General features: G+C 45.0%; 1 protein-coding gene across 8 annotated transcripts in view; it reads left to right on the forward strand.

Annotated features, from left to right (window-relative positions):
- Nucleotides 1-24,946, forward strand: part of Vrk1 (VRK serine/threonine kinase 1) — a 69,543-nt gene extending 44,597 nt beyond the window's left edge. For 4 of the 8 annotated variants that reach the window (XM_021201932.2, XM_029540961.1, XM_021201933.2 and 1 more), the window contains 12 exons: nt 1,012-1,081; nt 1,870-1,957; nt 5,880-5,988; nt 6,099-6,191; nt 7,873-8,005; nt 8,576-8,696; nt 9,425-9,483; nt 12,170-12,348; nt 20,117-20,207; nt 21,136-21,207; nt 23,168-23,227; nt 24,553-24,946. In XM_021201932.2, coding sequence (XP_021057591.1) covers nt 1,012-1,081; nt 1,870-1,957; nt 5,880-5,988; nt 6,099-6,191; nt 7,873-8,005; nt 8,576-8,696; nt 9,425-9,483; nt 12,170-12,348; nt 20,117-20,207; nt 21,136-21,207; nt 23,168-23,227; nt 24,553-24,584 — 1,107 coding nt within the window. In that variant the 3' untranslated portion in view covers nt 24,585-24,946. The remainder of the gene's footprint in view (nt 1-1,011; nt 1,082-1,869; nt 1,958-5,879; nt 5,989-6,098; nt 6,192-7,872; nt 8,006-8,575; nt 8,697-9,424; nt 9,484-12,169; nt 12,349-20,116; nt 20,208-21,135; nt 21,208-23,167; nt 23,228-24,552) is intronic. The other 4 variants (XM_021201935.2, XM_029540963.1, XM_021201936.2 and 1 more) reach the window with 2 other exon arrangements.
- Nucleotides 24,947-26,237: the final 1,291 nt, after the last annotated feature.

The raw sequence follows: 26,237 nt of genomic DNA on the forward strand, positions 1-26,237 counted from the left end.
TCATGCCATAGCTCAGATCTGCTGGTTCTGATGGTCCTTAGCTCCAGCCGTGTGGGTCTTCTGTCCCAAGTATTTTGCTTAGATTAGTTTAGAAATCTTTGCTTTCATGTTTGAGGTTATCACTGTTTTTAAACCAGTATAAAATATCAAACATTAAGTAAATACTATTTTATATCAGTCAGTCACACAAAATTAACTATTTAAAAAGACAACAAAATTATAAGTGACTTCTTCCCAATATTTCTTAAACAACATGAAAGTCCTGAAAAGCTTTTATCTCTTGTGTGAAGTACCTTTTTTGTATATCTCTCTTTCTCTCTCTCTCTCTCTCTCTCTCTCTCTCTCTCTCTCTCTCTCTCTCTCTCTGTAAATGTCTTTACAAGTAATTCAAATGGTCCCTTGAAATGGGAAATAGGGGTTGTCTAGTCAAGTTGGGGAAAAGTTATTTAGCTCCAGTTTCGTTTTGACTTAAAAAAAAAAAGACATAAGATTGTTGGTCTGAGAAAGAGGATTCAGTGTTAGAAAGAGAAGGCGCACTGTGGTCTCATTCTGCAACTCAGATGATCCTCCACTTCCAAGAAGTAGGGAGAGCCACTGTAGGGCAGGGGAAAGGGATGGGATTCTACCATTAATTGACTAAGTCATGTGTTGGAATTTTATTAAATCTTTGAACTGCCTTGTAGCCTCTTAGTGGTGATACACTTAGCATGATTGGTGGCCTTTGCTTAATAAAGATGAAAATTAGCTTAAACATTTGTCTTAAACTTCTGCAAAGACTGAACTGTATTTCTGATTTTGTATAATGTATCAATTATGAAAGTTGAGCTTAAGAGAAAGAAAAATTATTGTGAGAACATATAAAGTATTTGTAAGGAGTTGAACTTAATCTTTAATAGTTTATAAACTTAAATATCAAAGTTATATTGTGTTTTTAAGAAAAATTAGATTTACTCTATTTTGAAAGCTCAATGTAAATAGTTCAATAATTTTAATTGACTCTTGTATTCTAAGGAACCCAGTGACAATGGACCTCTTTTCACGGAATTAAAGTTCTACCAGAGGGCTGCTAAACCAGAGCAAAGTAAGGAGAATTAAGCACGCTCAAAATTGTTTTGTTAAAGGTTTAAAGGTTTTAAAATAAGTAGTTTACCTGGCTTTATTTCACAGTGCTGAGGTAAAGTGCCACGTCCTATGTCTCTGTTTTCATTTGCTTTATACATGAACACCATTCAGATGGTATTTGCACGAGTTCTTCTGATGTACAGATGTACTCGCTCTAGGGTTTCTGGGCATGTGAAATAATCAATAATCAATGCAGCTCAAAATACATGAACGAGCCTAGTTCCCAAGTGTGTGTGTGTAAGACCTCTGACGTTTGAGCATTGATAGCTCCTGAGGCAGGAGCTGGGGCTGGCCCTGGGCTGCTGCTCTCAACTGTGTTCATCTGAGGCCCCAGCTCCTCACAGTGAGGGAGCAGGAGCTGCTTCCAAGCCTTGCAAGGGGAGGAAGAGATGTAAACACTGAAGGAGACAACTCCACACTTCTAGAGTTTGGGGTAAAAGTCATTCTTCTTGTGGAAGCAAGCACACTCCATGACTAGGAGGTGACCCAAGGGGCAGTGCTATTGCTTTGTGCTTTAAAAATGGTCTCCTAGATGGACAGTTTCAGATAGGGGACAGCAGGATACTGTTTCTGCAGACTGGTAAACTTTGAGTTAGCTTTGTGAGGGTTATCCTGTGTCCTTACGTCCTGTTTTATGACTCGAGGTGGTTTTGCTGCCCATATAAGTATGCTCTGCTCTTAGTAATTTATTCTGAAATGACCATTTACATAGCAGTTGAAATCATAGGCCTCTCTTTTAACTTCTAGTTCAGAAATGGATTCGTACCCATAAATTGAAGTACCTTGGTGTTCCTAAGTATTGGGGATCTGGTCTACATGATAAAAATGGAAAAAGGTAAAAATCTCCATTTTGAGCATTTCCTGTTGAGTTGGTTTAGTGAGGAGTTACTCGCGGAGCACCCACACTATCTGTAGTGTGCTTCTGGACTGCAGGGCAGTGAGGGGAGGAATGAGATCTTCTCTCTGCTTTTCTCAGTACACTAGAGTGTCAGGGGCCTGTTAAATGGGGGTGCTAGTCTAACTGTGGACTTCTGTGGAGCAGCACCAGGTGACTAGAACCCCTTGGACAGGAACAGAGTACTCCCTGCCTCTCCCATTCTTTATGCCAAAGAGCCCTCAGGATCCCATCTTATATCTCATGTTGAATGCCTAATCTTTCAAAGAAAGTAGGGTCTTGTTCTTTCTGAGGGCTTTAGTCTAGTAGTTAGAGGTGAGAATCATGGAGAAAGCATTTCTGAACCATGAGATAAGAAATCCTTAACACTGTTGTGCAGCCTGCTCTTGTGAAGTATCTGAGTGGATGAGTTAAACTTCATGGAGCAAAGCGTGTAGGGGACTGCAGGCCAGGCTGAGTTACTGAGTTACTGAGGAGTTACTGAGAAACTGGAGGCTGGTCTGCAGTTAGAAAGGTGTTCCCAGTGAGTAAAGGAAGGCTGTCTTACGCAGTCATCAAAGGCCTGATTCCATGCCTTGCAGCTTTTTGAGCTGGAGTCTTGACTTCCAGTCTTAGCTTCGTCACTGTAGAGCCTGGGCTGGCACAGACCTCAGTCCTCTGGCCTGCCCCTCGTGAGTGTGTATGGGTGCATCTCTGCCTGTCTTGCACAGTTTACGGTCATGGTGCCCTTACTCTCAGTTAGTTTCTTTTTGATGTTATTGGAAGACTGCTCTGTTTCTGGACAGACACAATGCCTATCATCAAAAATGGGTGCCATTGTCTTGTGAGTTTCCCTTTCCTACGAAGAAAACTTTTGTGGTGTCCTCTGCAACTTCCTCATACATTTTCATGGTCACAGTTTTATAATTCTTATGCTTAAACCTGCTGCTGGCAAGATCTAAGTGGTCACACAAGTGTCTTGGTGAAAGACAGTGTTGAACAGAAGTTGGAATGCCCAAGCCAGATTAGTGCTGTGTTAGCAAAGATTTGAGGATGGCAGGGTTTTCATTGCTGTGAAGTGACATCATAACCAAGGCAACTCTTATAAGGACAACATTTAGTTAGGGTTGGCTTACAGGTTCTGAGGTTCACTCCATTATCATGGGGGGAAAGCATGGCAGCATCCAGGCAGGCACAGCACTGGAGGAGCTGAGAGTTCTACATCTTGTTCTGAAGACAAATAGGAGAAGATTGAAGACTCAGGCAGCTAGAAGGAGGGTTTCAAAGCCTGCCCCCACAGTGATACACTTCCACCAACAAGGCCACACTGTCTATTAGTGCCACTTCCTGGGCCAAGCATATTCAAACCATGACAGGTAGCCATTGTAGGCCTGCCAGGTTTATTTACTAGCGAACCATTCATGTTTTAAGGAGTCTGGGCTCACTGGAATCTTACACCGTTTTGTTACAGGTGGCTTTACTGGAACAGTGTGCTGTGAGATGATCAGAGCCAGAGAGAGGTGATGGGCAGAAGGACAGCTCTATTCAGAGGGTGCTGCTGGCAGGAGCTTTAGCATAGTAGAACGGGTGATGCAGCTGAGCAGGTGTGCAGCTTGTGTCTCGGTGATTGTCAGGGATGGCCAGTCCTTCTCAGTTGAAATGGACATTTGCTAGACCTTCCTCAGTGGAGCTCGAGACTCAGACTGGCCATGGGTGAAGTGTTGATTGTTAAGTTGAAGTGCTAAAAACAATCACGCAGTATGTCTTTCTGAAGGAAAGCAATAGAGTCCTTCTCCTAGCCTAGCTTCCTCCTGTGCCAGCGGCCTTAGTTTTCCTTAACTTGTATTTGAGTGATGGAAGGGATAGGTAGCTTAGAGCAGTATGAGGATCGTAGAAATACTCACTGTTCCCATTTGGATTGTTTGAACTGATTGATATTTTCCTATTACCTGAAGCATTTAACTAAGTCCCTCGAAAAAGAAAGCATCAGAGACCTTACCTGATAGACATTCTCAGAAGTAGCTTTACTCTATCCCAGAGCTCTCTGAGGGGAATGTGCTAACCGAGTGTGTGTGATGATGAGGGAATTTTAGGGGCCATTTAGAGTTAGTGGCAGGGTGAACTGTGCAGAAAAAGAAAGACCAGTGTAATATACATTAGTAGTTCCTGTGTTGAGGCAAACAATGTGTTTATCCTCTTCCAGGCTGTGCTGGCTAGTTTTCTGTCAGTGTGACACATGCCACAGTTACCTGAAATGAGGGAAATTAATGCCACTTCCTGGGCCAAGCATATTCAAACCATGACAGGTAGCCATTGTAGGCCTGCCAGGTTTATTTACTAGCGAACCATTTATGTTTCAGGGAGAAAACACGTTTAAAAGACCTGGCCATAGGGCATTTTCTTAATTACTGATTAATGAGGGAAAGCCCAGCCCATTGTGGGTGGGGCCACCTCTGGGCTGCTGGTCCTGAGTTCTATAAGAAGCAGTCTGAGCAAGAAGCCATGAGAGCAGGCCAGTAAGCAGAAACCCTCCATGGCCTCTGCATCAGCTGCTGCCCCAGGTTCCTGCCCTATGTGAGTTGCTGTCCTGACTTTTCTTTGATGATGAACAGTGATGTGGAAGTGTAGGTCAAATAAACCCTTCACTTGATTTTTGGTCATGGTGTTTTGTTGCAGCAGTAGTAATAACCCTAAGACACAGACTGTTGGCAAAGGTTATTCGTTGTTATTCAAAGTATTGTAGTGATTACACAGGTTAACAGAAGTGTGCACCCTACCCTTCTCTCTCAGCTTTGCACAGCTTGCCATACCCAGGATACTGGGAAGACACAAGGACACAGGCCAGGGTAGCAGGAACTTTACACAAATGAATGTATTTTGCTTCTACTTGATAGTGTGACTTTGACATAAACTTTACGTGCTAAGGCATTAAAAGATACGTACACAGAATCTCTAATGAACAGGACCCTAGGCTTTCCATTACCACACTGTCTTGTTATTTTAGCTGGCTACTCCTTCCTTGGAAGCTCACTGTAGTTTACCATCATGAGCCTGACTGCTATGTCATGAGCATCCCATGGGAGGGTTTGTCCTGCGTCTGTGTCAGTGATTTACATAGACGAATTAGGATTTGGACAGCTGTCGAAGGTGACGGTGATGCTCAGAGGAGCTGGGCAGTGTCCTTGAAGGTCTCCAACGCACGCGTCTCTGCACTCCTGGAGTTTGAGTCCCGGGAAGGGTGAGACCTGCCCTCATTCCACTTCTCCAAAAATTGTGGCCCCAGGAAGTCATGTCACCTGGTCCAGCTGACATGGGAGGGGGATGGCAAAACAAAACAACAACAACAAAAATCTTTATTTTTGTAGGGTATTCCTTTTGCAGATCTGACCGTTGAATGTTTTATATGTAATTGCTTAATACCATTTGGACAGTTTTACTGAATGTAGTTTGTAAGCCATCTCTTGACAGCCTAGATTTAACAGAATATTTATTGTTGAAATGTGCCTTAAAAATGGAGGTACAGTCAGGAGAAAGAATCAATTGTCTCAAAGCACCAGTTAACTGTGAGAAGCCAGGTGGCTGTGTTACATTGTAGATGAGTGTTGGATTCTGGGTGGGCACTGTCTTAAGTTGAATGTTGTCTCCTATAAAACTAGCTGAGTCCAGGGCAGGATGACAAAACATTCTGAATTCTTGAGATTTCTATGTGGTTGAGAGAGATTCTTCATGGTTTGTGTTTGCGCCCCTTTCCTCCTTGTGTATAATCTACAATACTGCCTTTAATGCTATTAAGCATTAACTTGACCTAATCTGAAGGGGAATAGTCATTGCAAGTACATGTTCCTAGTTATTTCCCTCACTGACGTTTCTTGTTTGTCTTCAGTTACAGGTTTATGATAATGGACCGCTTTGGGAGTGACCTTCAGAAAATATATGAAGCAAATGCCAAAAGGTTTTCTCGGAAAACTGTATTGCAGCTAAGCTTAAGAATTGTATGTGAGCTATGCTCCTTGTGAACACAGTAAGGGCTGGTTTCCGCTGAAGCTCAGCCCTCTGCTGGCCGTGTTAGGTACTGCACTAACTCACTGTGTGTTCTCCCTAGCTGGATATCCTGGAGTACATCCATGAGCATGAGTACGTGCATGGGGACATCAAGGCCTCCAACCTGCTCCTGAGTCACAAGAACCCTGACCAGGTCCTTAGAACTGCAGCTTCTACTGTTGTAACTTGTGCTGCTTGAGAGCAAGTGGGGTACTCTGGGCTGAACCCCACAAGCTCTGCTGCTTTGAAGTAGAGAAGCTAACAGTGTCCTTTCTCCAGACACTTGTATCCAGTTGCCGTTCTGTATTTTTGTTGCAGTTTGCTGGCACTTTATCAAGATGGCTGTTTGCTCTGCATAATATTCGGAAGTGCTTGCATTTCAAATAGCTGTGTGGGGTAGAAGCTTACACTATAAAGTGCGCCAGCACGTTAGATCTGCTGGTCGCTTTGCCAACTTCATTACTTCCTGTGTTCAAAACCCCGTCTGACATAAGTGTCTGTTATTTGGAGAATTTGGTCTTTAATGTGGGGTCCGCTCAGTTGTCAGTGACAATAAAGGCTGCTTAGTGTCGCCTCTTGATCTTGTGTAAGAAGGAGCTTTCGAATGCTTGGCTCAGGGCAGTGATCTGTCAACATTCTCTGCCCTTGGGTCTGCATATGTTTTCCTTCTTTTGATCCCCTCCTTTTCTCCACAGGGTGTTTGCTTTCACTCTGTAAGCTATGGCGAGCGTCAGGGATCAGTGTAGTCCACCAGGAGAAAGCTGCTGTGCTGGAACGCTCTGTGAGACATCCTCAACCATCTCATTTGCGCTGTTTCCTTGAACACAGCCAAGAACCTGAGCGAGCAGTACAGCTTCCTTAGCTGGAGTAGGAAGGTCTTGTAGAGTACTATTAAAAACCGACTCCTGTTGGTTTGTACTCTGATAGGAGCAGCTTCTGTTCACACAGCAGCCATGTGCTGCTCTCCGACCTTTCTGACCTGCTCTGTGGATGGGATTACTATCAGGCTGTGTCCGTCTTTGTGTTCACATGCACATACGTCCATTCGTTGTGACAGAACCAGGTGTATGTGTGGCCGTCAGATGGAAGCCACTTGTCCCAGTGTTGTATGCTAGTCAGAGCAACCGGCTATGCCCATAGCATTACTCTGTTTTTGTTTTGTTTTAAGTTAGCTTTAATCTGGAAGACCAGAATCTAATATATAGTATTTAAGATGCAGGCGAAGGCCTGATCTAAGAGCTTTGGAAGTTATTATAGCCCTTGGATCATTTTATGAAGTAAATAGGCATTGACTATTTTACAAGGATCAAGAGTAGAAGACAGCTGTTGTACTGTGTGCTAGCAGTGTTCATTTATATTATATTGAACATTTATATTTTGTTGTAGTTTTGTTCTAGACTCTGTAAGAGAAGCTTACCATCTGTAAGCCTTGCCCATGGAGACAGGATTAACTACTTTAGCACATACTTTCTTAAGAAAGCAGGCAGAGGGAACTAGTACTCAAGCGCTGTGACTTTATGGTCATTTAACATTTATTAAAAGTCAAACCTTCCTGGGTGGAAGGATGGGAATAGCTTAGCTTAGTGGTAGCTCAGCAGCAGCAGAGCTCCTGCCTAGCTTGTGTGAAGCTTTAGGTGTAAGCCCAGCATTGCAGAGTAGGTGGGGGAGACTCAGGACTTGCTGTAGTGCTCAGTTTAGATCTGACTTGCTTCGAGAACTGCTATTTGCTCTTGTAGGTTAATCGACTTCCAAGTGGTTGTATCTTTAGTTCAGGACTTTCTAGTAATTCATGTGCATTGATTTTCGTCTTTAATTTGGTTCTTGGAAATTTATAGGTGTATTTGGTAGACTATGGACTTGCTTATCGGTACTGCCCAGATGGAGTTCATAAAGAATACAAGGAAGATCCCAAAAGGTGCCACGACGGCACCCTGGAGTTCACCAGCATCGACGCACACAAAGGCGTGGGTATGTCCACAGTGGCCTGTGTGCCTCCACAGTGCTGATGTTTCTGTCTGAATGCCAAGGAAACACATAGACTGATACAGAGTATGGGAAGGGTGGTGTGGAGAAGGAGGACCGAGGTTTGGCTCCTGTACTTGAGTGAGGGCCCTTGGGAAGCCTCTGGTCTTCAGGGGTACCAGACTGCACTTAGGACTCACACAGCTTAGCTCTGTGTCTGCGTTCTATTATGTGGCTTATGTTTTGTATAAGCTAGCTTAACCCCTTCTCTGCCCTTTGCTGTGGAGGACATATGGACAGTGTTTAGTATGTGAGTGTCTTCACGTCTCCCAAAAACAGCTGGGTGTGAGGTGTCTTCAGACTTTACTTCCTAGACCAGAGGTAGCAGTTTCAAACCCTAACGCTTACCAGTTTGGGTTTTAAGTAAGTTATTACTTGGAGATAAAGGTTTGTTTTACACAGCCAATTGTTCAGTGATTTTATTATATGTAGGCAAATGTTTTTGCTGCAGGTTAGACCTGAGTGGGCTGCTCTATCTTGATGTTTCACCATGTTAATCTCCTGCTCTGTTTGTAGCCCCATCACGACGTGGTGATTTGGAAATACTTGGTTATTGCATGATCCAGTGGCTCAGCGGCTGTCTTCCTTGGGAGGATAACTTGAAAGATCCTAACTACGTTAGAGATTCCAAAATTAGGTAAGGGACAACTTACATTGTTTTGGGTTGCATGGTGATAGGGCAAAAGAAATACCCTTTTAAAAACATTTTTTGGTTCTTTCTGAATTTTATATCATGCACCCCAATCCTACTTATCTCCTTGTACCGGCTGTCCACCCTTGCAACCTCCCCAACCCCCCACCCCCACTTCTCAATTCTGATTTCTTACTGGGAGTCCTTTTGGATATCCTGTCGCTGCCCTGTGTCTTGGAGATCCGATAGTTTTGGATCTGTAGGACCAGCCCCTTCTGGACTCCAGCAGGTCATCGATGGGGTAGATTTGGGGTGGGGCAATTCAGAGCCCTGCATCTGGGCTGTTACCAGGGCCACCTCCACTCTGCTGCCCAGAGGATGTGCAGGGTCTGATCTCCTGAGTGTTGCAGCTGGTGTGGGTCAGGGCCAGCTCTCCTGCCTGCCATAGATGGTGAGGGAAGCACAGGATTCTGTCAGAATTTCTTGACAGTTTCTCTGGAGTTTTATTCTCTGGATTATATTTTATTTGATTTTATAGGCAGAGTGTTGTTGAGCAGCCCTCCTGCCCGAGTCAGCACCCCTGGCGGTGATGTAAGTGGAAGGTGCAGGTTAGATAGGTAGCAGGGCTATTTTACTTTGCTGTTCCCCTCAGATGCTGCCTGCTGAGATGTGTCCTATTAGTGAAGGCTCTTGGGGACACACTTGTAACTAAGGACTCCTTCCTTCCTCCACAGATACAGAGACAATGTCGCAGCTTTGATGGAGAAATGCTTTCCTGAGAAAAATAAGCCAGGTAGGGAAGGCTCCCGTAGACCTTCGTACAGCTTTTCTTTTCTGGGAGGAAAAGCCCTCGGCCTGTGTGTGAGCCGGGCATTTCAGGACATTGCTGCTGTTGGAGGTGCATGGTGAGCTGGGCAGTGAGCCTGGAGCCTCATACAGCTGCCCTTTGCTTTCAGGACCGGAAGTGTGTTGTGTTCACTACGGCAGTGGTTATGCAGGTTGTTTTATGTACTGGAGTGCTGTCAGCGCAGGCTGTGCCAGATCCTTCCCTGAGCATGGCTAAGGATGTAAAAGGGATTTCTGTTAGCACATAATACTGTTAGTCCTGTGGAGAATAAGAAAATAGGGAATGGAATTGGGAATGTGGAGAAGGCACAGAGAGTAGGGAGGGGAATGTAAATGTTGGTCTGAGAGGCCAGGGACAGCCTTGCTGAGGGATACCGCAGCAGCTGAAGGAGGGAATAATAAAGCGAGCTGTGTGGAGGCTGGGCAGACTGTCCGATGGTGTGAGACCTGTGTTCTTGGTCATCATGGGCTCATGGGCTTTTACTTTGATTGAGAGTCTACAGCTTGAAGTAGGAGAAAGGTGGCCTCGCCTTCTAGAGACATGAAATGTGTCTGGTTCCTGGTTGAGGGAAGACTGCTGAGGGCCGGGAAGCTCTTCTGTCACCATCCATCCTGTCCCCAGTCCTGGACCCAGTGCCCTCACACTCTGCTGTGTGTCTGTCTGCCTCCCCTGCTTTCCTGCGTTCAAGTCCTCACATACTCTGCTGCTTGTCTGGCTCTTGTCCTCCACACAGCGCCAGCTTCCTGTGAACCGTGTGAGAAGGGCTCAGAGTCTGCTGGCCTAGCATCATCTCCTCAAGACTTTTCCTTTGTCTTCTCATGTCGCCTTTGTTGAGACGCAGGTGTGGACTCTGTTCTTTTTGTCTGTTCCTGGCGGTGCTGCCTCAGATACTCAAGTCTGGCTTCTGTCTTGATGACTGACAGCGTCTGGAGCCTTGAGTGTTGCTGGTTTTAAACTTGACTTCATTCTTTTTCTTTTTTTAACTAAAGAATTAACTGAAGTTTTTAAAACTTAAAACTTTGTTGTAAGGGTGTTTCCTGCATGTATGTCTATACACATGAGTGCCTAGTTCCTACAAAAGTCAGTAGAGAGGTGTTCATTCTCCTGGAACAGGACTTTGAGATGGTTGTGAGTCACCATGTGGGTGTTGGGGATGGAACCCACATCCTTGGGGGAGCAGCCAGTGCTCTCTCCTCTCCTCCCCCTCCCCTACCCCCCCTTCTCTCGGTTCTTAACTGCATTCTGTCGAAGCCTTAGTGTTATCATGTCAGTTTCACACTAACACTCGTCTGTTTGCTGGTCTTTGAGCTTGCAGTGGTTTGTGCGTGGGTTTTGAGAGCCACTGCCTTTGTAATACTGAATCTTCCAGCCCACTGTGGCAATTCTTCCATTAAATCCCTCCTTAAAGTCTGGTTATATTCCCATCTCTGCAGAAATCTTGCATAGTCACATTAGGTAATTGGAACTTTTTTATGGTAACTGTTCTGGTTTGAACATCTCTTGTTTTTAACAGTATGTAAAAATGAGGCAGATTTGTATGCATTTTGCCTTGCATCCTGTTCTGCACTGTAGCTCTCTATTAGTTTTAGCAGCTTTGTAGATTCCATAGGAAGTTTGCTTTGTTGTTTCCTTTCCCTTCCCCCTCTTCCTCCCTCCCTTACTCTCACCTCCCCAACCTCTCCCTGCCAGTACCTGCTTTCTCTGTCTCCCTAGCTGGCCTTGAACTTGCGCTCCTCTTGCCTCAGTTTCCTGAAAGCCAGGATTCCAAGTCTGCCTGCCAAGACCCTCATTCCTGGATACTTCATACCTTTATGTAGTGTGTTTTGATCATATTGTGTTGGGTGTTTTAGATTCCATTTATCTGGTTAAGATAGTGAATGCTTGCCAACCCTCCTCTCTGACCCCTCAGCTGTGCCTGGCCACACTGTGGCACTTGAGTAGTTAAGCTACTGATTGTGTATGTGTGTGGATAGGTCCTGCTCTGGCGAGAGAGCGAGCATCCATCGTGTGTTGCATGTGGACTAGAAGGAAAACTGATGAGGTGCTGGCTTGGGCTGGAGGAGGGCAGCCTTCTCAGTAACAGAGCAGGGAGACCCAGGGGCAGGAGCTGGGGTCTGAAGCGATGGCTGCATGTCAGCAAACTGATAGTGAAGGAGCAGTGGGCGCTGGGTCAAGGGAGATGTCTGTGAGTGGGGCCGGTCCTGTCAGTGAAGTTTCTTCTCATGCCCGAGGCACCTTGCCTCTGGACCTGCCTCGCTGTTCTTGAATCTGTTCTTGGAGTTCTGTTTCTCACTTCATAGCATGCTCTCATAGAAGACTGCTAACTTCCAGGGTCACTGAAGCTCGGGCATACTATGTTCTGAATTCCTTTTATATATACATTTGTTGTGTGTCGGAAATATAACTTATGTTCTCTTATTGTCTCTTAGGGTTGCAGAAATGTAACTCAAAATCTGTTGTTTTACTTTCCTTACCTGAACCTTCCTAGACTTAGCTCTGAGTGAGAGCACGGCTCTGTTGTAATGTTGCACACTTGTAGTTTTGCATTGGCTGTGACTGTTTTCTTAGGAATGAGCTGGACATACTGGGTTTGTGACTAAACGTGGTAAAATGATTGTGTTGTTATTTTTAGGTGAGATCGCTAAGTACATGGAGTCTGTGAAACTACTGGAATACACCGAAAAACCTCTCTATCAAAACCTACGTGACATCCTTTTGCAAGGACTAAAAGCTATAGGAAGTAAAGATGATGGCAAACTGGATTTTAGTGCTGTGGAGAACAGAAGTGTGAAGACAAAACCAGCCTCAAAGGTGGGTCTGGTTATTGAGTGGTGCTTCGGGTTTCCTTTGATCCCACCATCAGGTAGTACACGGAGCGAGGCCTTAGCTCAGCAAGGAAGCTAGGTGGGTTGATGGGTAAGGGGGTATTTATATAAAGGAGGGCAGACTGATGGCAGAGAGTGTATAGGGGACTAGGGACATCGAGTATTTCCAGGAGCAGGTTGTTCAGTATCTGAAATGACCTCACCTGTGACCTGAGGTTAGGTGTCAATGGGGGTAGTGACTCTTCTGCCATCGGCCTTGTCCTAGGTAGGTAGAGGGGGTGTCTCTTTTTCAAAGGCGTCTTAAATGTACAGTCCCCTTGCTACCTGGCCAGTACTTTCTTTTTATTTATTTTCTTTTTGGTTTGTGGAGACAGGGTTTCTCTGTGTAGCCATGGCTATCTTGGAACTCTGTAGACCAGGCTGGCCTCAAACTCGAGAGTTTCACCTGCCTCTGCCTCCTGAGTGCTGGGAGTAAAGGTGTGCGCCACCACTGCCTGCTAGCACTTTCTAGTTGGGGTTACTGGTGAAGGTATACAGAAAGGTATTCCTAGTGTAGTGTGCTCAGGGTGAACAGCTCATACCACCCTTCCCGAGCTTGCCTCCATTTTTCCTGGGTCCTGCTTCAGCAGCTGGGTCTAGAGGGCCACAGGGCCACTTTTGCTTGTTGCAGACATGTCTCTAAATGCTTATTTTGGACTCACTTCTTCAGGTTTTAGGTAGAAGGAAGCTGTGAGTTTTCATCTCTCAAATATCCCTGCCCTGATTTTCTAACACATTTTATCTTTTGTGTGTGAACACTTAGAGTTAATTAGACTCTGTATGCATTCTTTCACAAGAGGGATGTCTTCATCCATAGCCCATCTCTCAAGTTGTTAAGAGGTCAGGTGTCCTGGTGTTTCTCTGTGTTCTGTGTTCTTAGTGGTTAGAGTTCCCGAGTCTTATATTTCTCTTCTTAGTTTTTATTACTGTGTCCTTTCTCTTGGGTTCATCTTTTAGAGTATGTGTTCAAGTTCCTTTTTTGTGAGGTGAGCTCTAAGTGGTAAACTTTATGCATCCACGGTTTTCACCAATGGTGCTATGCTATTTGCTTCACTGAGAGGAATTTGGTCAGAGTCACTGCTGAGCTGTCCCTCAGCTCCCAGTTTGGTTAATTTTGTTTGTTACCCGATTTCTGGTTCCCCCTATGTTTGAGGCTGCTTGCTTTTCATTTTGCCCCACACTCTGCTTCCCACTACAGAGCGTGTGAGAGAGAGCGCGTTGTATTTTTAGTTTAAACCTCATATATGCTTGGTGCCTGGTGAACCGTGTCTGAAGCATGACAGTCATCCTGGAACTTGAGAAGATCATCTTTGTAAGCATGCAGGTGCCTCCTCTTCATCTCCCTGAGTGTCTTTGCTGAGACCCGGGAGAGCTGGAACCCAGCTTCTCTTTCCTTCTCTTTTACATTGTGTAGCTTTTCTTTTTGCTTGTCTAACTCTATTGATAACTCTGATCTGTGGGCTTCTAGTTTATATCCCTCATTTGTGACTTCTCCCTGACATTTTAGGGTGATTGGTGATTTTCTTTGTGTTTCTTTATCCATTTTCATTATTAAATTAGTTTTTGATAACATATGCTACTCCCCTGTGCCTCCCCCCACCCCCCACCTCCCCCTTCTTCATTCCTCCAGAGGACTCGCTCACCTTCATGCCGCTTGTTCTGTATGCACTGGGTTTAGTCAGGTCAGTCTGTGTGGCCTTAGGTCTGGGGCTATGTGTTGGAACATGGTGGGGTCAGCAGGTGCACAGCTGAAGACAGTGCCTCCCCTTCTCAAAGAATTCCTTGGTAGCCAGTGGACGAGCAGGAATGGGCAAGGCCCAAGAACCTTTCTCGAATCTATGACTTCCTGAAGACTGAGTTTATTCTTGTTTTCCTGGTGTGATAGCCTCTTACGTCTCTTTGTGGGTAGGAATTGCCATTTTATAACAGCTCTGAGCATGGGGATTCTGTGTGTTGTTTGAGTTTAGTGTCTCTCTCTCTCTTGTTCTGTAATTGTCCTTGGGTTCTGCTCCTCACCCCATTTGGAATGCTATTACCTGTTTACTGTTTCCGTCCGGTGCCTGTCACCAGAGGTAAGAGAGTGAGATCTTGGGGCCACATGTGGACTTCTGGTGTCAGGACTCCTGGCTTCTCCACTTCTTCTGTCGAGTCTGGAGTCTCTTCAGTGAGAAAACCTCAGGTCATATCTGCAGACTTTCAAGACTGTCCTTGAAGCTCTGACTCTTTCCTGTCTTGGAGTGTACTACCCACACCAGTTAAACCAGTGTTAAAGGATGGGGTGGGACTCAGGCCTCAGAGTGTATAAAGACTTCTTAGATGCTTCCCTCATGCAGTTGAGAACCACTGTGCATCAAAAGTTGAAGGTCTGAGTTGTGAGATATATGTAGATATTAGCCTTTTTGTAAGTAAGCCTATTCAGTATTGGGTTGTAAGTAGACTTTTCAGCTCCATGGCCAGCTTTTGTTTGTGCCAGTGGGGCCTACGCACCCTATTTGGATCTTTGTGTACTTGTGCATCTAGCTGTAGATACAGGAGACCATTTGATACAGTAGCAGTGCCTTGAGCTCTTAAGAATTGATCTGTGGAAGCAACGCAAGGGCATCTTGTCAGATGTCCTCAACATCAGGTGATTGAGTTGTCTTTAATCATGGCCAAATTTTAGGATGCTAAGCATGCACGCCTTTGCATTTTTAATAAGGGGTGAATTTAAAAACAAATTTTCTGTAGAAATAATAATGCATTCTTTCTTTCTTACAAGCTGGTCACAAGTGATAAAAAAAACGAAGCCTGGATGCTGAGTGCTGTTGCTCACACATACAAGCATCAGGGAGGGCGGGAGGGTGGGTGGGCTACGCCAGGGCTGCCTGCCTACTGCTTAACTCTCCTGCTTTTCCTTTAGAAAATAACAATAGTTGCATTTTATTGTCTTGCTACCATCTGAAGAACTGAGGTACAGCCTTGAGGTTGAGCTCAGTTTTAGGGTATTGGATAGATAAGGAGGAAGCCTGGTTTAGATTATACTAATGAGTGCGTGTGTGATAGGTCTTAGTGGTCCTGGCTTGCAAATGTTGATTTGCAGCAAAAGACAAGGTGATAATTGGTATTAAATACATATATACAACATGTGGCCCCATAGTGTATATTAAAACATACATATTGCAACAATGACTTTGTAGTATATTTTCCTTTGAAGCTGTTGATTGGTATGGGTAAAGTGGACTCCTGGCTTCATGTCTGCTCTTTGTGTTTAGTGAGTTGGGGTTTTGTGGGCCAAGGGAACTGTTTTTAGTAGTAATTCTAAAGTGGCTTATGTGTTTTGTAAGGAACTGTCCTCACAAGGCCTGAGGTGGTTCCTACCACCATGTGGAAGGGAAAGGGTTGTTTTTTACTGATCTTTAGGGAGATAGACACCTAAAGTGTGACGTGTTGTAACATCTGCAGTGGGCGCCTCAGGGTTCCTCCTTCCTTGAGGGTGCAGAGGACTTGATGCTGCCGGTAAGTAACCCTTTCAAGCTTCTGGCTGTCACTTGCTGCTTCAGAAGCACCTTACAGAGCCACCTTCTGTTGATGGACATTGTGGCATCCACATGAGACACTTTGTTACAAGTTAAAGAGAGGGGGGGCTGACAGCTCTGAAGTGAGGGTCCCTTGCAAGTCCAAAGACCTGAGCTCCATCTCCGGTATCCACTTAACCATGGAAGTGGAGTAGCAGCTCCATGGTTATTCTTTGGCCTCCTCGTGTTTTCTGGCCATTCATACATGTACTCACATATCCATCCACCCAACCCTGCAAATACTGAATAGTGTGTGTGTGTGTGTGTGTGTGTGTGTGTGTGTGTGTGTGTGGTAGGTAGGGAGTCTCAAAACAGACAAACTGAGTTGCCTTGGGTCTTGCAACTATCATTCTTTAACTATAATGTTGTTTCCTCTGAGAAGCTCATGGCACTTAAAGAAAATCTAGTGGTTTTAGTCATAAAGTACAGATAATTAAGGTGTAATTCGCTGCCTGTTTTTTGCCTTTTCCCTTGAATTGTCCATAAAGCATGTTAAGTTTTGATATTAGTAGTGTAAGTGATAGTGCCCTCAGAGGAAAGCATCATGTTCATTCCAGTGTGGTAGAGAGTAAAGACATTAGTTTCTAGAGCTGAGTTCACTGATTCTCTAGAAACATCTTTAGTTTAAGTAACATCAAGTTTGCTCATGCTAAAGCTAGAGTCCTGGAGAGCCCTCACTGCACCAGTTACACGCGTTGTCCTCAGACATATGACTGGAGCCTTCCAGGTCTAAGTTGCTGCCTTACTAGGAAACTTCTGCACCTAGTGTGCCTATAGGCACTGGCTAGGGGTTTCTGCTCACCTCTTGATTAACCGTTCTTTTCATAAATATCAGGAGGCTTTTAATAGCTCCTTCTCTGGGTCCTCAAGAGGCTGAGCCACAGGAACACAACTGCACTCCAGAATCTGGGTGGTGCAGATAAAGCCCACTCTGATGTGCACAAATGCATCAGGTCTCTGTACACTGAGTGAACTGGGTGCGTTCTGGTGCACAAGCATTGTGGTGACGCTCAGCTAGAGCTAGGAAAGGATAAGGTGCACACCTGTGCACGCTTCTGCCAGGTGCTGCAGTGGGGTTAGTCTCCTTGTCATCCCAGGACAAACACGGAGCATGTTCTCCTTGGCTTGCTTGTGTCTCTTTCCATTTTTTTCATGTAGCGCATTTTAACTGAGTCTGCTGGTCTGCAGGTTCTGTGTCACACCACGTGTGCTGTGACCCCCTTCACTTTTAGTCATCTGTGAACCATGCACATTGGTTTGGTGAATTTACTCGGCTCTTGACAACTACGACGAATTGGCAAGTGTGTTTGTGCCTGGAGATCTTTAGCTTGTTTAACACCAAGCCTCCTGGACATTTTAGGCTTTTTGTTTTTATAATAACATGTATGATGGCTGCAGTGAGGGTCAGGGCACCCCGCAGTGCCTTGGGCTTTGTTAGTGATGCCCATGGTCTGGCTGCTGTTTCTTGGACATGGGCTCCTGCAGTGATCTCAGGCTTGACTTGAGCAAGGACTTGGTCTCTGGTTTTGCCTCTGAAGATTTTTGTTGTGTTTTCTGTTGAAGCAGCTTTATTGGTCTCCAGTCAGTGTTTAGACTATTAGTAAATTATCAGTCCAAATGTATCCAGCTGATTTCTTTTCCTGTTTCTAAATTCGGAGTGAGAAGCAGCTAATTAAGTTTTAACCTAGCATATCTGAACACTTTAAAAATATAATGTGTAGTATATTACTATGTCCTTTGAAATAAGCCCATTCATTTTTCAAGACCTTTTTCTGTGTTGAATTAAAAGCAAACTCTGTCCCACATGTATTTTGTAAGTTGCTCCTGTGTGTCATACAGTATCTTGGTTTCATTTATAAATGCAAATAGAGATACCTGTGAGACATGGCATAGACTGTCACAGATTCAGACGGTGGCACAACCACTTGGGAAGGGAATCCACTCCTACACATCCAAAGTCTAAGGATTCTGATAGATGCTTCTTGCTGTTTGGGATTTGTGTATTGCTGTGTAACCCAAGTGTCATCTGGATGCACAGTTAAGCTGGACAGGCTTGGTTTTATTTTGCTCACTAGTGATCTTTAGACCACAGACCCTTTCTGCCCAAGTTGCATGTGCTAAGGAAGCTGTGAAGGAGCTGGTGGGTGGATGCATGTGACCACCACCCTCCCCATACACAGGTGGGTGGATGCATGTGACCCACCATTCTCCCCATACACAGGTGGGTGGATGCATGTGACCACCACCCTCCCCATACACAGGTGAGTGGATGCATGTGACCACCACCCTTCCCATACACAGGTGAGTGGATGCATGTGACCCACCATTCTCCCCATACACAGGCGTTTCATTCCTTGGCTGAATGCTGTCTGATTTTCATTCCTTGTAATTCACCTGTATGGAGATTAAGAAAGCTTATTTCTATTAAATACACTTCAAAACATAATGAATGTGCTAGACTCTTTGGTAGGAAATACTGGCTAGCTCCCTTTATAATGAGCATTTAAAAACTGTCCTATAAAATCTGGAAACTGCTTTCTGTTCTATTTGGAACACAGAGCAGAGTGCTGAAATATTCCTCCTTAATTTTGGTCTGAAGGAACAAAAGTGTCTGTGTTTATCCCTGCCTAATGCATCACAAGTCTGCTGACACGCTAACCTTGGAGTCTTGGCCGCCGTTAATCAGGCCTGTGAACCGGCAGGAAAGACGTACCTAACGCGCTCCGTCAGTGCACTTGCATATGGAAGCTCTCACAGGGGAGCTGCCCGTGCCAGCTGAGGGTTACCTGCCCACTGCAGTTATTGTATGTAATTATCGAGCCAATCTGTTCAGCCCAGCAGGGTTTAGATGGTAATCATGAAGCAACACTTTGGAAAGAAAGATGTAAGGCATTCTCCCCTTTCCTCATCAGCAGTGTGAAGTTAGAGCCGTTCTCATGGCTGTGTCTGGGAAGCAGCACCTTCTTAGACACACATCTCCTGCTTAAGTGAATGCCACTGACGGTTCCTAGGGTTTAACGGGTTGTTTCTGTGTGGGAGCCTTCCTACCAGCTGTAAGCAGGTTTCTCTGAATCCGGCCTTCCTGCTGCCACCTTGCCATGCTTCAGACAGTGGGACTGAGCGTCGCACACTGACAGTGTTTCTCAGCACTGGCTATGAAACATGGCAGTTTGCCCAGGTCAGCTTGGTTATAGAGGGTGGAGCCCATGGCTGCCATTAGGGAAGAGTGAGTGCTATGCTGTCAGTCAGTTTTGTCTTCTGCAGCTGTACACAGGATGGCCTGAAGCAAGGAACGCTTTCAGATGAAGCTGAACTTAATATTAATTGCTAGACAGTGTAAGTGAGGATGTGTTGATCATGTGAGGATCCATTGCATCATGCTGTGGAGTCCGGATGTGTCAGACATCTTCCTCAATGATCCATAGCTCCATCAGGAAAAGTAGGCTTTGCGTTAGAATTCAGAGTGCTATACATTTAGATTCATACTTACATAGGGTAAGGCTATATGAAAAATATAAAGTTTTATATTCATTGCCAACATCCCTCTGTAAATTCACCTATAGAGAGCTCAACACAGAACTGGATTAGTGTAGACTCACGTGCTTGTGAGGAGTGGCAGGCGATGGCGTCAGAGCACACCCTGCAGAGGCTTCAGCTGAGAGCATGGAAGACGGAGAGTGGGGGCAGCTTGGAGAGAGCAGGACCTTGTACTTGTGAGATCGCTCACAGATGGAGGCTATGGAACATTCTAAAGAGACACTGGCTCATGAGCAGAATTTGCCACCAAATCTAGATTCCACGTGTGACTTGAGGTGTATGCCTTCCTGTCTCTCAGGCTCACAGCCTCTGCCTTTCCCTCCACCCATGTTGAGCAGAAGAGTGAGTGTCACTTGCCTGTGGAGGTGACAGCAAGCTGGTAAACATGTCACGTCCTGTTGGTCAGTGTGGCTCAGGTGGCAGGAGAAAGACCCCACCCAGGCCGACGAGCTGGAGGCTTCTACTCTCCTTTCCCTGGGTTCTTCTGGATGTTTTGAGACTCCCACACTTAGATAGTTTCATATATATATGTTATTTGCATAATTATGTATATTTGCTTATGTGGGCACAAGACTACATTTCTCTCTTTCTCTCTTGTTTTATGAACTTTGTTTCCTATGTAAGAAGCGGAAGAAAGAAGCAGAAGAAAGCACGGTGTGCACCGTGGAGGACATGGAGTGCTCAGACACACAGGTGCAAGAGGCTGTGCAGACCCGTAAGTGACGACCCTTGTTTATCCCTTCCATGTAGAGCCCCAGGCTGCACTTCCTCCCACTGGCTGATGGACTGGCCATGTGAGTCATATAATATTTCAGTTTGATGATAAAATACTTTGGAGATAGTGTTTGTATTGCGTAGTACGTATAAGGGTGTCTTCCGTACACGCTTTCTGTCACTCACTCTCCACAGCACTCAGGACAGGGCTTTGGGAGGTAGAAACCAGAGCTGCCTCTCAGGCCGAAGCGTCCCACCTCTAGGTTTCTCTATAGCTCACCCCAGTCAGTCAAGAGGGGCAGGAGGCAAGCTTTGAAACTTCACTGTTGAAAGCAAGTGATGCAGAAACAAAGATCTGAAGTCCCTTCTACTTAGGGGCTGGAGCTGAAGGCCCCATCTATAAAGTCACAGTTAGAGATGGTGTCAGCAGAGGCATCTGCGTGTGCAGCCTGGGACTGGACATGTTTGCTGTGTCGGGGGTTCCCAGACATTGCTCTCTTGGACCCAGCGGTTTTTAAAAGACTTTTTTTCTCTTTCTCAGTTTTATTATTTTGCTTGTCCTTGGGCACTTCTTAATTTCTGATGAATAGTCTCGTTTTGAGAAAGAAGGTCACAGTAACATAAATGCTCTAGTGACAGAGGCCATCAGGGTAGTTCGCCTTTCTGTTGACACTGGTCCTGGTACATGTTAGAAAGCAAATTTTGGAAGATAGCCACCTTTATCTGGATTTTATTAGCGTTTTGGCCTTATATATTATGGATTTAGCCTGGTTAGGTTCATCTGCATTTACCCTGGGATGCCAGGAGCATGTCATTCACTGCAGAGGCCAACGCTCCAGTCGCTCGTTTCCTTCAAACGCTGCGGTCCCCCGTCTGCTACTGTCTGCTTTTTACTGCCTCCTTCCCTGTCTTGTTCATTTTGTTATTAGGAAGTGTGGAGTCCCAAGGAGCAATACATGGAAGCACGTCTCAGCCAGAGGCGGGCTGCAGCAGCTCTGACAGTGAGTGGGGATGGACTAAGTAGTGCTGATGAAGACAGCTCTGTTCTTTCTAGAACACACCCTTAAGCATTAAAGCATCCCTTGTCCTAGGAGCTTATGCAGGTCCAGAGTTGTGGTAGGCTGAGCCAGGAGTCGGTCCAGGCAGGCCCCAGATGTGCTGCAGTGTGATGGGCTTTCTTAGCTGCCTGCGGGGTGTCAGCAGTCTGTATGTTGCCTGATGAACACAGACGTGTTTGTTTTGAGACTGTGTGACTTAAAACTCTACTTCTAACTGTGAAACCTGATCGTAGTCCTGGCAGTTTGAGGTAGGATTGATGTCACAGTAGCCAGCAGGCTGCTAAGAACGCGTCACTGTTCTGCGACTCCTGCCATAAGGACCACTCGGACTGCTTTGCTGCAGAACTTTTTTTTTTTTTTTTCTAGATACAGTTTTAGTTGTCCTGGAACTTGCTCTGTAGACCACTCTTGTCCCAAACTCATAGAGATCCACCTGCCTCTGCCTCTCAAGTGATGAAATTAAAGGTGTGTGTCACCACGCTGGGCTACTAAACTTTTTGAGATAATGACGAATAATTAGAGTTTACATTCATGCAAACTCAGAATTTATTTATTTATTTATTTATTATTTATTTATTTTTGAGACAGCCTTACTATGTATCTCTGGCAGGCCTAAAACTTTATGTAGACCAGGCTGGCCTCAAACTCATAGTGATCCACTTGCCTCTGCCCCCCAAGAGCTGGGATTAAATGGGCCTAGCATTTGCTTAGATGATTTTTGTGTTTTCTTGTTGTAGGCCATTTTCCCCCTAAAGTACTAGAGTAGTTATTTTACTGTCAGAACATTCATGGGAGAAGGATTGCCAGAGGTGGTTGGAAAACGTTATTGCTTCTAGAAAATGAAACCAAACCAAAGCAAAACAGCTCAACAGGCCAGGGGTCACACAGACGTGTGCATTTACACTCAGGGTTCAGGTGCCGCTAGTGAGTGCCCAGTGCCTGACTCTCTCAATATTTTGAGAAATGGGATAAATTCCATGAATTTTTTGGTTTGGGGCTTTAGGATTTTGTGTCTTAAATGTGTTTCAAGATCGGGTGTCTTAACGGCAGCTTTACAAATGTCAGTTTCTTCATTAACGATTTTTATTTTCAAACACAATTTATGGTTTACAGTGTGGTAAGAGACTGTTCTCACTGAGTGATCTTTTAGAATGCTGTGCCTTGCAAAATGGGAGCAATGTTCCTTTAATATCTATTTAGACCATTTTAAAGCTGTGTGTGATTTTCTTGATACACCTAAACTAATTTTGAATAGTTGGGGGTCTATTGTGTGGGAGCGCACTCTGAAAGCTTTCTGTGTATTACTGTGCAGGCTGTGGGGTTTGGGGGGGGGGTGATGGGTGGTGCCCGGAAGAAGGGGCCTTTAAGCCTTTTATTTTTATGCAAGGCATAATTTTTACCAATTGAGGAAATTTGGTTATTTGCTGCAAGTAATTTTTCCCCCTTACAAAATGATAAGCTTTAAAAACCATGTATATTCTGGCATTTTAAAACTGTGCCAGTATTCCAGAATTGTACTGGAAATTAATTGATGTGGCCATGATACTTATGGCTTTGTACATGTCCTCTGTTGGACAGTGGAGATGGCTCTCCTGGAGGTTAGCTGGAAGCATGGAGGCTGGGCCTGTCCAGAGGGTTTCTTTTGGTAGAATACTAACTGGTCAGGGACCAGATGTTTCTAAGGAGACCCTGCTGAGATACACTTCCCACTTTCACCTTTTGTTTATGAAAAGATGGACAGCTTCCCCAAACTCATGTGTGCTATTTTTCAATTTTGCATGTTAGCTTTGCACCTAGCTCTGTTACTAACTGCCTTGTGTTATGAACATGGTTGTGTTAGAGAGACATGACTATAACAGACTCCATCAGCCTCGTGGTAATGGTCAGTTCTGATTTTCTTTAGGTTCCAGGAGGCAGCAGCATTTGGGATTGCAGCAAGACATGCTAAGGCTAGACTGTAAGGGTAAGCAGCAGTGTTTAGCCTAAGAGTGAAGTGTCAGGTTAGGACATGGAAGGGCAGCATTGCTTGAATTCGAGTGCCTGTCACCTGTCTCAGGTGGTGTTGATCCCGAGCCGGCTGTTGGGGCAGTCTCAGAATGGCAGCATTTCTGATTTTCTTTGTTAGATGTAACTTTAACATTTTCTATGTGAAACCCTCAAAATACACCATGGAGTGTTGTTCATTTCCCAGCACAGAAGCTTTTGTCATCATGGCTCTGTGGCACTCAGCTCATCTTTATCTGCGTGGGTTGCTTGTGCATGACAGTGGCTTTGTTGTGGTGCTCATTGTGACCTAGAATATATTGGGTCCGTCTGACCTCTCTGTTCCCCACCCCCGGGCCCCTCCTCACCCTTTTCTGCCTTCCTCTCTTCATCTGTTTCCTTACCTAGTCTGCTCCTGCCTAGTGAGTTTCATTAGGTTCTCATGGAGTCCTGGGCCAGGGCTCCTTCCCACTACCCCAGCAACTGCTGCCTGCCTGCATGAGATGCTCAGAGGGGTGGGACTTCGTGAGCCATCTAGCTCTCACTGTTACTGTTGAAGGTTGTTACTCAGCCGCCATGTACAGGCTGTGTGAGCGGTGGGAAGATGCTCACAGAAGTCTAAGCTTTGCTGTGACTGAACTGAACAACAGTTGAACAGAAACTAGCTGTAAAAATTGTAATTTTAAAACTGATTTTCCAGCTAAGTAACTAAAAACGCCCATAATCAGAATACCTTTAGAAACTATAATTACTTGTGTGGGATTAGAAATTTTGTCTCAGATTCAAAGAAAATTCTGTTCTTTTCCGAAAAGAAGTTGATTATCTATTGACTACCAGGATGCCCTCATTCCAATGTTTCTGGCCCAGAGAGCTTAAGGCTGAGAAGAACAGGAGGCCCGTCTGGGCGGTGTGGTCAGGCGTGGGGAAGAACCCTTTGTGAGGTGGCTAGGAGCAGTCCCTGGGACCTTAGGAGGAGTGTGCGCGCCAGCAGGGAGGATTTCTTGCTCTCCATGTCATGTGTAACCCCAGGCTCTCCCAGGAAGGGTAAACTCGGAAGTTACAGTGGAAGTCAGTGTTTCAAATTTTATAATACAGAGTTTAGGGAGAAATACTGGGATTTTACTTGTGAGTTAAGACTAGAAAGTAACCTGACAGTTGCTAGGCTGTGCAGCTACAATTTGGCCTTGTGTGGAGTTCATCGCTACAGCTGTCAGTCAGTCAGTCAGACAGACATGAAGAGGTTTGTATTTCTGATCCTGTGCTTTTAATGATCACTTATGTGACTTTCTCTGATTTCTTTTCAAGGTTCACGAACCAGAAAAAAAACCCAGAAGTAAACGAGATGCCAGGAACCGTCTTTTCTGTCTATTCATTTGATTTTTTTTTTTCTCCTTTTCTGTTTTATGTTTTATTTTCGTGTGAGTCTTCTGGGGTGTTAGTAATAATTGAGTGGCTATTTTTTAAAAAAAAAACACTTTATTAAAATGAATATTTTGTGTACTTTATTGAAGGATAATTTATAAAATCCTGACTCTTTAGTCTTTACAACCCATGTGGTCGGGGGCTCAGGCTGCTGTGTGCTTCCCAGACTGGACAGGGTTCAGCAGGCTCCCTGCTTTAAGGAATGAGGAACTTAAAGGTCTCTTTTGCTTGATGTAGTATACAAGTCGTTGTGACAATAAAGTCTGGTCTACATGGATTCCATTCTTTTATACAAGCATTATTGAATGCGTGCTGTGTGCACTAAGGAAGAATGCAGTAAGTACGGCGTGTCTTAGAGCAGCCCCACATTCTAAAGTCAGATGATCAAGAGTAAGTGCAGAAGATAGGTGGCTTGAGGGCACTAGACAGTCACCTGGTAAGAGCAGAAGCAAGGAGGCGAAGTGGCAGGGTGCCCTTCGGGGGAGTCCTGTCAGTAGGGGACAGAGCCTCCCCCACTTAGATTTTTTGTTTTTGTAAGTTTAATTTTTTAGAGAAATGATAATTTGTAAAACTCAAGTTCTCTAGAGATGTTTGTTTTGGTTTTTTGTTTTGTTTTGGCTTTTTGAGATTTGTTTTTCTGGTTTTCTTAGTCTGACTTGTATAGACCAAGTGTTTTCAAACTGCCTGTGTCTACCTCCCCAAGGCAGTAGCTGCAGGGATTGCAGCAGTGCTCTGCACACGAGCAGAAGTGATTGCAGCCTGCATGTCATCCTAGCTGCAGAGGTTCCATGTTTGCACCCCACACTAGCTGCAGGTCTGATAGCTGTGCACCCCACATTAGCTACAGGCCTTACAGCTGTGCACCTTGCACTACCTGCAGATAGTGCAGCCTCGTGTGCACCTCACTAGAAGCAGGGATTATCGTGTGTACCCCTACACTAGTTGCAAGATTTTCATGGTTGGAAAACAAGATAACACAGAGTATTTTCCAAGTTGTTTGGAAATAAGCTCAGAAAAATTTAGCATGTTTATGAACAATTTCAAGAGACCTTCCTCAAAAATTACACTTAGAGCAATCAAGGTTGGGCAAGAGGTATGATGGGTAAGGAAGGTGCCTGCTGGCACCATGTGCAGTGTGATCTTGGGCAGCTGTGGTGTGGTCAGAACATAACTCACACAGCCAGGACAGACTTTAGTCATCACCTCAGTGCTTAGAGACTGGATTGCTTTGAAGACAGTTCTGTGTAAGCCATTGTGTGGATGGACAGAGCATGAACTGTGACAGACTCTGTGGACTGTTGAGTCGTCACATGACATGGAATTAGGTACACTCAGAAGCATATCAAGCTGCACTGCGGCCCCAGAGGCTACTTTCTCAGTGGCCCAGACTTCCCGTGGGCCCTAAGGAGAAGGGGGCTTAGAGACTCCTGTAGTAGTACAGAGTAGTGTGTTAGTTGGTCCCAAGTGTATTTGTGACACCTAAAACCAACTCCCAAGTTCTGTTTTAAACACATTCCTGCTTAAAATAGGATAAAATGTGTGTGATATGGTTTTGTCTGTATACTGTA

The sequence above is a fragment of the Mus pahari genome, chromosome 7, assembly GCF_900095145.1.
Source record: "Mus pahari chromosome 7, PAHARI_EIJ_v1.1, whole genome shotgun sequence".
In the NCBI taxonomy this organism is placed as follows: Eukaryota; Metazoa; Chordata; class Mammalia; order Rodentia; family Muridae; genus Mus; species Mus pahari.